This window comes from Bos grunniens, chromosome 2 (genome assembly GCF_055505025.1).
Source record: "Bos grunniens cultivar Pamir isolate PY7600 chromosome 2, Bosgru_T2T1.0, whole genome shotgun sequence".
Classification (NCBI taxonomy): Eukaryota; Metazoa; Chordata; class Mammalia; order Artiodactyla; family Bovidae; genus Bos; species Bos grunniens.
Window position 1 is genome coordinate 114,664,112 of NC_141166.1, and position 13,296 is coordinate 114,677,407.

Genomic DNA, 13,296 nt, shown 5'->3' on the forward strand with positions numbered 1-13,296 from the left:
GTTCCATACAGGATAAACCCAAGGAGGAATATACTGAGACACATATTAATCAAATTGACCGAAGTTAAAGACAAAGATAAAACATTAAAAGCAAAAAATAATATACAAAGTAATCTCCATAAGGTTATCAGCTGATTTCCCAGCAGAAATTCTGCAGGCCAGAAGGGTGTGGCTAGATATATTTAAAGTGATGAAAGGGAAAAACCTACAGTCAAGAATACTCTACCTATCAAGACTCTTGTACAGATTTGACAGAGAAAATAAAAAACTTTACAAATAAGCAAAAGCCCCCAGCACCATCAAACCAGCTTCACAAGAAATGCTGAAGAAACTTCTCTAAAAACCTTGCTGATATCAAGAGTTTATAAAGACACGGAGCAAGAGGATGTGGCATGCAGTGCAGCACAGCAGAAATCAGTGCATCACCTATTAAAACTGACCAGTCAATTCTATTCCTACACACTTATGGACACTAGCAAAATTCTTGCACATGTACACCAGGAGATGAGAATACAGTTTATAACAGTATTATTTGTAATAAATAAAAAGACAAAAACAAGCTGAAATTTCCATTAACAGTGAAATAAACAAAATGTGATATAATCATAGCGTGGACTACCGAATAGCTGTGGACAGCAAGTAGCATGAACAAGTCTCAGTAATGCTGAGGGGGGATAAAGTAAGTCCCTGAAAAATATATTCCAGCAGTCAGGAAAAGATGAGATTTTGAAAACTGAGGAGTAAGTTAGACAAAGAGAAGAAAGGACATTGCAGTCATGGAGACAAGGAATAGCAAGACCCATTTAGGAACTGCAGATGCATGACACCTCCTCTGATGCATGTGTCCCTAACACAGAATTCTGATATACCTGAATTCACTTCTGGATACTTTTGAACCATGAGAAATTCTGTAAGTGAATTAACTGCTTATTAGAAATAGTTGTAGGAGAAGAGTGAGGTTGGAAAGTCAATAAAAGATAGAACAGTTAGAAAAGAAATAGAGATGATTACAATTAATTCCTCTCTAGGAAGCCAGGTGGGGGAAATTAAATCTTGTGGTTCTGCCTGCCCTCCAGTAGCATCCTAAAGAGGAATGGAGCAAAGGTCAATGTCAGTCATGCTTCAGTGTCAAGATTACCAAGATTAAAGGAAGCTACACTAACCTGGGGGCTTCCCTAGTGGCTCAGATGGTAAAGAATCCACCTGCAATGAAGGAGACTCGGATTCGATCCCTGGGTTGGGAAGATCCTCTGGAGGAGAAAATGGCAACCCACTCCAGTATTCTTGCCTGGAGAATTCCATGGACAGAGGAGCCCGTACAGTACATGGGATCGCAAAGAGTCGGATATGACTGCGTGACTAACACACGCCCTAACCTGAAGACTGGAAGCTATACTCACCTGGAGATTGAAGAGAGATTTTAAAAGTCAAAGACATATAAAGCTTTTCTCTGTGCTTTTTCCACCTCAAGCACTTAAGTTATGGTGTCTGAGATCATAATGGGAATGATCAATGGTGTTTTTAAAGGAAAATACCTGTGTCCAGAAAGAAAGGTTACTATAGTAGAGCTTAGTACTCAATTTATTGAAGCTATAAACTCAGAAACTCAGTTTTTATGACTACTTAAATTCAGTTTGCAAATCTTGCTTCTTTTTTTCCCCTAAGAAATAGTGTAACTGTCCAAAAACAAACAAAAAACAGACAAACCACCACTCTATTGGGCCTCCTAAATTTCCACTGGCCTTTCCTTATTTATCAGTGTCAGTGATAATCTTTGTAATTACATCTTCCATTCCTTCCACCACTCATCATTTACCTCAGAGTAGAGGCATTTGCCTCAGGTAAAGAGACAACAAATTTTGACTAAGAGGCAAGTTCTCAGGAAATACAAGGAGATTAAAAGTGGATCGCACTAAGTATTTACTTACTCTATGGACCTTCTTCTTCTTTTTTTGTCTGTCTGTACCAGAGTATAAAGCAGAAATCAGACACTTGTTTTCTCACTTATATTTACATAGACAGTACTTAAAATAAAACCCACCAGATGACAGTCTGACCATTCTGCTTTTATTTATTGTCTGGCTAGTTTACAAAGACGCGGGTATGGAGGGTAGGTCCTACCCCACCAGGTAAGCTGTCCTGATGACACAGGTATCAGGATGTGCACGTTTACACAGTGCAGTGGTATGAAAAACATTTCTTCTTTACAGTCCCTCATTATAAATAGGGAGAAATTAATTTCATCATGCCAGAAAATTTTGGGCACTATTTAACAGTCATCACATTTCTGCTACTAAAATAACAAAATTGGTATTACAAGTTAAAATATAAAGGCCTAACAGTTTTTACAAATATGCAAATAATCTGCTACTTAGACATAAAAAGTCAATTTCTCTCAAATCACCAAGTAAGGCACCATTGGATTAAACATTTTTCTTGGTTTTTACTAAATAAAATGCATACTGAAATAAATACCGAACACTGAATTTTAATACTGTAATACATTTTCATATAAATGACATGTAAATGTTAAAATACTGTATTGCATCTTGAATACATTTATCTGGAAATTTTATGGGGAAAAACATATGTAAGCTCTGGTTTCAGGGAAGGATGTATTAATTTCTGTTATCTGCTATAGTTAAAGATTTTAGCATAGAATTTGTTCAAAGTTTTGGACACAATTAGGTTTCTAAATTTCAAAGAAAGGGTGTACATGTATTAATGGAATATTCACTTAAAAATACATTTTAAAACATCTCTATCCTGGATAAATAGCAACTCTGAGCTGTGACCCTGTTTCAAACTTTAGGATGGTACCTGCAAAGTTGGAATATATAAAGAAATTGGCTATTCTTACTACCCCTTACAAAATTCAGACCCATTTTTTTGGAGTCAGACTTTTCTCTGCCATATTTGCTGGGAGAGTTCAACTCCATCTTTTCTGAAGTGGGTCAACATGCTCTTATCATAGGGATTTTTACTAACTATTGATATCTGATCAAAGAATTCAAAATAAAATGATGCCATATTATCAAAATATTAGAGATTAAAAGCTTTTTTCTGAAAATACCAAGTTTGTTACAGCTTGATTTTTGTTATTCCTTGATTTTCTTTAGGTAAAGGGCCCCAAGTGAATGTATGAAAGACAAACAGAATGGTAGAGAACTGGGGAAAAACCCAAGTTTTCTAATGTATTAATAAGCCCAAGACTTTGGCAAGGAAAGTTATAAAAATACAATATACTCAAATGGGCAACTTCATAATTTATTAGACATCCCATTTATTAGAATTCTAAGTTCTTTTGATTTTATAAAAATGAAACAATTATTCTATAAATATGAATGCTTCTTTCAAATTTTTCTTTGGATTGATTTCTTGTTAGCATCTCCCAGGAATACATGAATACACTGAAACCATGATACAAAGTTTAGGTAGATATACATATACATATATAGCTGTGAACTTTTAAAAAATAAGTAATGGTAATTTTAAACATAATCAACTATATAAAACATCTAAATGGAAATAATTTTTTCCAAGTCTATAGCTAGATTTAAAAGTCCCAGTAAAGTTTTGTAAACAAAATCATACAAAAAAGGCAAGGCTGGCTCATCCCTATGGTCCTCTGGGGGAGCTTTATTTGCATAGATCCAAGGCAAATGATTCTCCCAGATAGATTCAAAACAAGTTCCCTCCAATTTCCAGCAGCAATCTCCTTCTCTCAACGCCATAGGCATCAGATTTCGAATTTTAGAGTTTTGCCCATCAATTAAAATCTGTTCCCTTCTTCCACATTTCTGATTTGCTACCTTTCCCTGACTTTCCCCCACAACTATGGAGCCTATGAGCCTCCTGCCCTAAGGAACAAGCTGGGCTGGAGAGGCGTGAAGCCACTTGAAATGCATAAGGCAGGAGGCCAACCAACAGGTGAGCTCAAGGAAGCTGGTTCTCAGCTAGAGAGCCCCGACTGGCTTTCAGTTTCTTTTCAATGGCTTTATTCCACATGACTGTAAACCCTAGTAGATCAATTTCTGACCTTGGTACTGTGACGCAACACTTGTATACAGATTTCAAGGGAAGAGGGAAAATAAGGGAGCAAAATCTAAGGAAAACTATTTGCCAAACAAGGGTCCTAACTTTATTTTTAGCTACCTCTTGAATTGCTATAGCTCATCTGGCCTTTTCTGTTTCTGAAACAAGAGGTGTCTGCACTAGGCTCTGTCTTATAGATCTGCACTGTCCAACATGGTAGCCACCAACCATGTGTGGCTACTGAGCACTTGAAATGTGACACGTCCAAATGGAGATGTGTTTCAAGTGTAAAGTACACACTGGAGTTTGAAGACTTAGTACCAAAAATATATATATATATAAAATATCTCATTAAAATTGTTATACTGACTGCAAGTTGAAATGATATTTTGGATATTAGGGTTAAATAAAATATATTAAAATTAATTTCACCTATTTTCCTGTTTTATGTTGCTACTAGAAATTTTAAAATTGTATACCTGGTTCACATTATATTTCTATTGAAGAGCTCTGTCCCAGGGCTTACCTCAGACCACCCAAGATTGGACATCTTGTAACTGCAAATATTTTATGTGAGCAACTTGTTTAGGTGGTCTGTGGTTCATGGAAACAGACAGGAGGCCAAACATGAAAAAAAAAAAAAAAGGCATGGAAACAAACAACTCTCAGGGACCTTTATATTGTGGTTTGTAGCAAAAAAGCAGTGAATGTTTGAATTTGGTTGGTTGAAAGCTGGGACACAATTTCATCGCTGCCTACTTGTCACAAAAGCCTGTTGATCCCCAAAGCAGCCAACAGGCTGTAGCTGAAGCAAGCAATAGCTTTAAGGCTATACACAATATAAAAAGCGAGGTGCATACCTTTACTGCGTATGCACCCTACACACACATATTCCCACATCACTTCCCTTCTTCCCTATTGCCATTATGAAGGGAACAAGGGAGGACAGAGGAGGAGGGTGTGCGACTTGGACAGCAACGACAGAAGGAGCTCTGGGGCTTGAGTGTAGAAGAGCAGGCAAGGATCACCTCGGGATGGGAGGCAGGGGTGGAGCACCCCTCTCTCTTCGGTTAGATCCACCTTGATGAAAAATTAGACAAAATACAAACTTTGGTTAGAGAACTTATGTTCTCACTGTAAAACTTAAGAATGGCTGCAAAAGTACCCACGACCCCCCGCCTACCCATGATCAAGGCTGTAAACAACGAGCGCACATGCATGAGAAATGAAAGGGAGAAGTGGGTAAGGACCTGAACAAATTTTACTAGAGAAGGAGGACCTGCCGCTGAACTTGTGGGAAGTTAAAGTTCTTTAAAAATTACTTTTTTTTCTCATCACAAACTTAGTATATGTGATTATACATATATGTATATTATAGATTGAGAAAATATGGATGAGAAAAACAAAACAAAAATTCATTAATGCTTGTACCACCTGGAGATAACCTATAACGTTATGTGTATATCTGTTCTTTTTCCTTCCAAAAGAAGGATCATTTGAACATTTTTAAGTCATTCTTTATAAATACAATTATTAATGACATATTGCATTTTATTATAGAAGTATCAGTTCAGTTCAGTCGCTCAGTCGTGTCCGACTTTTTGCGAACCCGTGAATCACAGCACGCCAGGCCTCCCTGTCTATCACCAACTCCCGGAGTTCAACCAAACTCACATCCATCGAGCTGGTGATGCCATCCAGCCATCTTATCCTCTGTTGTCCCCTTTTCCTCCTGCCCCCAATCCCTCCCAGCATCAGAGTCTTTTCCAATGAGTCAACTCTTCTCATGAGGTGGCCAAAGTATTGGAGTTTCATTTTTAGCATCATTCCTTCCAGAGAACACCCTGGGCTGATCTCCTTTAGAATGGACTGGTTGGATATCCTAATACTACTATAGTTAATCTAATCAGTTCCCTTTTGTTGGACATTCAGTTATCTTCTCCATTTCTTAATACTGCTTTCCTGATAGCAGCCATCCTAATGAATGTAAAGTGTATTTCATTGTACTTTGATTTGTGTTTTCTTAACCGTTAGTGGTGGGATGACTCCAAGATGGCGGAGTAGACAGACGTGCACTCATCTCCTGCAAGAGCTCCAAAATTACAACTCGCTGCTGAACAACCATCGACAAGACAATGTACGATCCCACCAAAAAAAGTTACTTCAGTATTCTTGCCAGGATAACCCCATGAACAGTATGAAAAGGCAAAAAGATAGGACACTGAAAGATGAACTCCCCAGGTCGGTAGGTGCCCAATATGCTATTGGAGATCAGTGGAGAAATAACTCCAGAAAGAATGAAGGGATGGAGCCAAAGCAAAAGCAACACCCAGCTGTGGATGTGACTGGTGATGGAAATAAAGTCTGATGCTGTCAAGAGCAATATTACATAGGAACCTGGAATGTTAGGTCCATGCTGCTGCTGCTGCTGCTAAGTCGCTTCAGTCGTGTCCGACTCTGTGCGACCCCGTAGATGGCAGCCCACCAGGCTCCCCCATCCCTGGGATTCTCCAGGCAAGAACACTGGAGTGGGTTGCCATTTCCTTCTCCAATGCATGAAAGTGAAAAGTGAAAGTGAAGTCGCTCAGTTGTGTCCGACTCCTAGTGAATCAAGGTAAATTGGAAGTGGTCAAGCAAGAGATGGCAAGAGTGAACATCAACATTTCAGGAATCAGTGAACTAAAATGGACTGGAATGGGTGAATTTAACTCAGGTGACCATTGTATCTACTACTGTGGGCAAGAATCCCTTAGAAGAAATGGAGTGGCCACCATAGTCAACAGAAGAGTCTGAAATGCAGTACTTGGATGCAATCTCAAAAATGACAGAATGATCTCTGTTCATTTCCAAGGCAAACCATTCAATATCACAGTAATCCAAGTCTATACTCCAACCAGTAATGCTGAAGAAGCTAGTTGAACAGCTCTATGAAGACCTACAAGACTTTCTAGAACTAATGCCCAAAAAAGATGTCCTTTTCATTATAAGGGACTAGAATGCAAAAGTAGGAAGTCAAAAGATACCTGGAGTAACAAGCAAATTTGGCCTTGGAGTATAAAACGAAGCAGGTCAAAGGCTAACAGTTTTGCCAAGAGAATGCACTGGTCATAGCAAACACCCTCTTTCAACAACACAAGAGAAGACTCTACACATGGACATCACCAGATGGTCAATACTGAAAACAGACTGATTATATTCTTTGCAGCCAAAGATGGAGAAGCTCTATATAGTCAGCAAAAACAAGGAACTGACTGTGGCTCAGATCATGAACTCCTTATTGCCAAATTCAGACTTAAATTGAAGAAAGTAGGGAAAACCACTAGGCCATTCAGGTATGACCTAAATGAAATCCCTTACAATTATACAGTGGAAGTGACAAATAGATTCAAGGGATTAGATTTGATAGAGTGCCTGAAGAACTATGGATGGAGGTTCGTGGCATTGTACAGGAGGCAGTGATCAAGACCATCCCCAAGAAAAAGAAATGCAAAAAGGCAAAATGGTTGTCTGAGGAGGCCTTACAAATTGCTAAGGAAAAGAAGAGCAAAAGGCAAGGGAGAAAAGGAACGATATACCCATTTGAATGCAGAGTTCCAAAGAATAGCAAGGAGAGATAGGAAAGTCTTCATAAGTGAGCAATGCAAAGAAATAGAGGAAAACAACAGAATGGGAAAGACTAGAGAGCTCTTCAAGAAAATTAGAGATACCAAAGGCACATTTCATGCAAAGATGGGCTCAATAAAGGACAGAAATGGTATGGACCAAACAGAAGCAGAAGAGATTAAGAAGAGGTGGCAAGAATACACAGAAGAACTGTACAAAAAGATCTTCATGACCCAGATAACCACAATAGTGTGATCACTCATCTACACCCAGACATCCTGGTATGTGAAGTCAAGTGGGCCTTAGGAAGCATCACTACGAACAAAGCTAGTGGAGGTGATGGAATTCCAGTTGAGCTATTTCAAATCCTAAAAGGTGATGTTGTGAAAGTGCTGCATTCAATATGCCAGCAAATGTGGAAAACTCAGCAGTGGCCACAGGACTGGAAAAGGTCAGTTTTCATTCCAATCCCAAAGAAAGCTCAAATGCACCAATGCATTCATTTCACATGCTAGCAAAGTAATGGTCAAAATTCTCCAAGCCAGGCTTCAACAGTATGTGAACTGTGAACTTCCAGATGTTCAAGCTGGATTTAGAAAAGGCAGAGGAACCAGAAATCAAATTGCCAACATCTGCTGGATCATCAAATAAGCAAGAGAGTTCCAGAAAACATCTACTTTTGCTTAATTGACTATGCCAAAGCCTTTGACTATGTGGATCACAACAAACTCTGGAAAATTCTGAAAGAGATGGGAATAGCAGATTACCTGACCTGCCTCCTGGGAAATCTGTGTGCAGGTCAAGAAAGAACAGTTAGAACTGGACATGGAACAACAGACTAGTTCCAAATCGGTAAAGGGGTATGTCAAGGCTATATATTGTTACCCTGCTTATTTAACTTGTATGCAGAATACTTTATGAGAAATGCTGGGTTGGATGAAGCACAAGCTGGAATCAAGATTGCTGGGAGAAATATCAATAACCTCAGATATGCAGATGACACCACCCTTATGGCATAAAGTGAAGAAGAACTAAAGAGCCTCTTGATGAATGTGAAAGAGGAGAGTGAAAAAGTTGGCTTAAAACTCAACATTCAGAAAACTAAGATCATGACAGCTGGTCCCATCACTTCATGGCAAGTAGATGGGGAAATCACGGAAACAGTGAGAGACTTTATTTTTGGGGGTTCCAAAGTCACTGCAGATGGTGACTGCAGCCATGAAATTAAAAGATGTTTGCTCCTTGGAAGAAAAGCTATGACCAACCTAGACAGCATATTAAAAAGCAGAGATATTACTTTGCCAACAAAGGTCCGGCTAGTCAAAGCTATGCTTTTCCCAGTAGTCATGTGACATTTGGACTCTAAAGAAAGCTGACCACCAAAGAATTGATGCTTTGAACTGTGGTGTTGGAGAAGACTCTTGAGAGTCCCTTGGACTGCAAGGAGATCAAATCAGTCAATCCTAAAGGAAATCAGTCCTGAATATTTATTGGAAGGACTGATGTTAAAGCTGAAACTCCAATACTTTGGCCACCTGATGTGAAGAACTGACTCACTGGAAAAGACCCTGTTGCTAGGAAAGATTGAAGGCAGGAGAAGGGGACGACAGAGGATGAGATGACTGGTTGGCATCACTGACTCTATGAACATGAGTTTGGGTAAGCTCTGGGAGTTGGTGATGGACAGGGAAGCCTGGCATGCTGCAGTCCACGGGGTCACAAAGAGTCAGATGCAACTGAGCGACTGAACTGAACTGAATGATTAGTGATGTTGAGCATCTTTTCATGTGTTTATTAGCAATCTGTATATCTTCTTTCAAGAAATATCTATTCAAATATTCAACTCATTTTAAAAATTGGGTTTTGTTGTTGAGTTGCAGGAATTCTTTATATATTCTAGATATTAATCTTTTATCAGATATATGATTTGCAAATATTTTATTTCATTTCATGGGTTGTCTCTTCTCTGTCTTGATGGTGTTCTTTTAAAAACTATGCATATCTTTGGGCTATTAGCACACCATAACTTGGTTTAAAATCCATTCACAACTAAAAAGTTCATTTTTCCCATACACAATTTTTTTGAGGATCTTACAGGTGTCAGGCATAAAGCCAGGTGCTCAGATGCTGTGAGCAGGTCAATCAGGGACTCATGTCAATTAGGTAGGTCTGCTATGGCCACTGTTTTTAGACTCAAGTGGGCTGGCCCTGACAAGATTCCTCAGCAGGCAGCCACTTTTCTGACAGAAACCAAAATAGCCCACTTAGGGATTTCTGAGTTAGGACAAATCTCTGACCAAGGGGAGGAGTTAGAGGAAAACACTGGCAGTCCATTATTTCACCTCTTCCTCTTTTTATCCCAACCAGGTCTTTTTTGGGCAGGGACCTGACGAAAGACTGCCTAGATGTAAGCCATCCATCTGTCACGAAGCCCTGACCATCAATTGATAACACCACAAATGGTTAGCACATCGAGGGCTGGCCTTGTGCAGAGCTGCAAGTAGGTTGTGCTATTTAGGGCTGTCTGGGTGCCCTACCAGGGCAGCTCTGCTCGGAGGAAGAGGCAGGTACAGGAGCAGGATAAAACCACTCCACAGCACTTTGTGTTAGAGATATGATCAGTTATATTATAAAATATTAAACATGCTTAATGCTAGAAATATTAAAGGTACAAGAACATTTTTGGAGAGCTGTGGAAATTAATTCACCAATTTAAGAAATATTTTTAAATGCCTACTGTATTTCAAGCTCTGTGCCACTTGCAGAAGACACAGTAGTGAGCAGGGACACAGTTCCAGTCCTCACGGTGCAGACAGTCATGAAGACAGGAGGTAGGGGGAAGGAATGTGTTCAGCTATTAAATTAAAAATCTAAAGGGGCTGGGGAGGATGGTTCTGTTACTGACTTAAATATATAAATAGCACAGATAGGGTGGGGTGAGGAGAGAGCAAACTCAAGAACATTTGTCACATGTGAAGACTTTTTCGCCAAAAATTTCAACCACCAACTCCTGCATGATAATTTTATTACAGTTATGCCTCTTTTACTAGGTATTATCTAGAATTCAGTACTCCACATAACTTTTTCTAGGACTTAAACTGGTCTTTTCAGTAAAATATTCTGTTTACTTTTGGCATTTTTTTTCAGGGAAAATTTTCTATAATATTTTCTAACTCTTTGAGTTCTTCAACAGAGGCACAAGGCAAAATTTGTCCATTTTTAATAACCCACTAGACGTATCTGGTATTGTGTGGTGATACCTAGCACAGCTGTGTCCCTAGCTCTTCCTTTGACCCAAGACTGCCACCTATCATCTCCCCAAAGTCAGTGATTTTGCTTGTAACCAACCTTGACTTCAGCTGATACTAGTCTGCTCTAAAGCTGGGAACCAACCAACCAAAACTTGAGAACTATGTATTAAGAAAGAGTCAGTAGGTTCAGAGTATGTGAAGGAGTTCTGCTGGACAGTGAGCACAAGGCTAGGGATATGTGACAGCTGTTTGACATGCTCATACACTTTTTCTCCACACATTTGTGGCTTGGGAGTTTGGTTCTGAAGCTAACATTGTTATAAGACAGAGCCCCATCAAAGATATATGTATATTTCACACTAATTCTTCCTTAGCTGTATAAATTTTTTGTTAAAAAAAATCTAAATGTCCAATAATGGTAAACTAAATTATTATATGCTGACTTGATGGAATCCTGTAAAATAAAAACCAAGGGATAAAATAGGGAAGTATACACTTAGCAATGTTATATAAATCTCATCACCCAAAACTCATATTCTATAACTATATAATCAGAATTAGATAGATAAAAATTAAAGAGAACCTAGTAAAATGAAAATATCTGTTATGCAGAGAGATTATAGGCATACTTAAAATTTTCATGTAATGCTCTGTAAATTTATATTTAAAAGATCAAAACAGTTACAGTGAGTTTTGTTTTTTTTTTTATAACTAATGAGACATTCTGCCAGTCTCAAAACTAGTAGGAATAGAAGAGACTCTAACTGTGCCATCTTTAGGAAGATCAAAATGGGGAAAGATTGTCCAAATAACCAAAATAATAAAATTTAACCTACTAGCAAACTAAAGGTATTTTGAACTTATAATGACACATTAAAATAATCGCTTCTCATATGCATTCTGGATGTCTCTATTTTCGTCAATGAACGTAGAAGGAGAGTTTACCATTTAAATGGTTCCAAATCCAGGAGTAATTTCTCGGAAATCTCCCCGCTCCAGACAAGAGACCTGGATTTCCTACACAACCCTCAGTTGTGTGTGACCCAGGCTACTCAAGTATGAAGCCATCTAAAAGCCCTTGTAGAAATACTCACTTCGGCTTTCATTTCTCGCCAGTTTACTGGGATAACTTTTGGTTGTTGGTACATATGGCTCTGGAGGTGGCAAATCAGAAATCGGATGGAAGTAAAATCTGCTTTCCCACTCATCTGAGGGAGAGAAACAAACAGTTATCTTCAGTAACAGACAATCTGCTCTGAAGACTAATATAATGAAAGACACAGAATGAAATAGAACAGCAGAGATCACATCTGGTTTTACATCTAGAAGTTTAGAGAAAAGCCCCAAATGCTACCAATGTCACTGACTACTGCAAATTAAATTACAGTGTCATTTATCACTGTCAGTGATAAAATGTACTGGTCTGCGAATCAAACCAAAGACAGATCCAAGTGACTTTCGCCAGAGTGACTAGGACCCAGCCAGTTCCTCTCAGGAGATGGGGGCTGGGGTTTGGGATACTTTTCTTAATTATTCCTCCCCAGTGGAAAGAGTAACTGATAACAATGACAGGGATAAGCTGCTTAATACCTGCAGGCCATTAGGCCTCAAACCCATAGCAAACTGTCCAGAAAGGTAGGTAATAAGAAAGCAAGCTACAAAAATGGTTCTTTTCAGAATTCTAGAATCTTTGGAAAGTTAACCAAAATGAAACTCAAACAAGGAACAGAGAATAATGATCTGCCTTTTGCAAGGAAAAGGCGATTACTGTTTTTCATTTGAAATCATAGTGGCCCTAGAATGCTTAGATTAGTGCCGTGCAATGTGAACAGTGGAGGTCACACAAACAAGAAACGTTCATGCAAACACACAAACACACCTCCCACTCAGTTGCTGCCCCATTATAGCTTCCCAGGAGCTGGGACCACAGCTTACCTTCACATGAAGAATCTTGGAAGCCGTTTCTAATTGATGTTGATGGTGGAGGTGGGGGAGGTGCCCCAGTGCCAGGCCTTTCGGGAGGAAGGGGAGGCCGGGGCCCACTTCTGGGACTAGAATCTATTCCACTCCTGGACGGCAACTGAGGGGTGGCGGGCAGGGCCCGAGATGTGCTGCCGTTTCTGTTCGTTGGAGGAGGTGGTGGGAGAGGGCCTGAAGCCAAAGAAAAATGACATTTATTGCTATACCTTACATACCATGTTACTACTACCATCAACATGCAGTTACGGAGTGCCTGCTGGATACATGCCCTTTTACTTGAGAAAACAGAGAAATGGTGGAGACTTCCTAGGAGCTTTAGTCAAGAAATGAGGCACATATAAACACAAAAATGCACAAATGTACACACATGTGGAACAAATGCACACTGATGGCTAACTGGCTATTTGGCTTTGAGTCAGTATTGAGA

General features: G+C 39.2%; 1 protein-coding gene and 1 long non-coding RNA gene across 6 annotated transcripts in view; one reads left to right on the top strand and one right to left on the bottom strand.

Annotated features, from left to right (window-relative positions):
* LOC147378578 (uncharacterized) overlaps window positions 1–13,296 on the top strand; it is a 73,697-nt gene that overhangs the window by 59,382 nt on the left and 1,019 nt on the right. The window contains exon 5 of one of the 2 annotated variants that reach the window (XR_015147923.1): window positions 6,070–8,180. The exons of the other annotated variant lie outside the window; for it this stretch is intronic. This is a non-coding gene — a long non-coding RNA (uncharacterized LOC147378578). Of the gene's footprint in view, window positions 1–6,069; window positions 8,181–13,296 lie in introns of those variants that run through there. 2 annotated transcript variants of the gene reach the window in all.
* Window positions 2,046–13,296, bottom strand: part of WIPF1 (WAS/WASL interacting protein family member 1) — a 128,977-nt gene continuing 117,726 nt past the window's right edge. For all 4 annotated transcript variants that reach the window (XM_086358966.1, XM_086358987.1, XM_086358977.1 and 1 more), the window contains exons 6-8: window positions 12,825–13,040; window positions 11,984–12,097; window positions 2,046–5,115 (exon numbers count right to left, since the gene is read on the bottom strand). In XM_086358966.1, coding sequence (XP_086215092.1) covers window positions 5,060–5,115; window positions 11,984–12,097; window positions 12,825–13,040 — 386 coding nt within the window. In that variant the 3' untranslated portion in view covers window positions 2,046–5,059. The remainder of the gene's footprint in view (window positions 5,116–11,983; window positions 12,098–12,824; window positions 13,041–13,296) is intronic.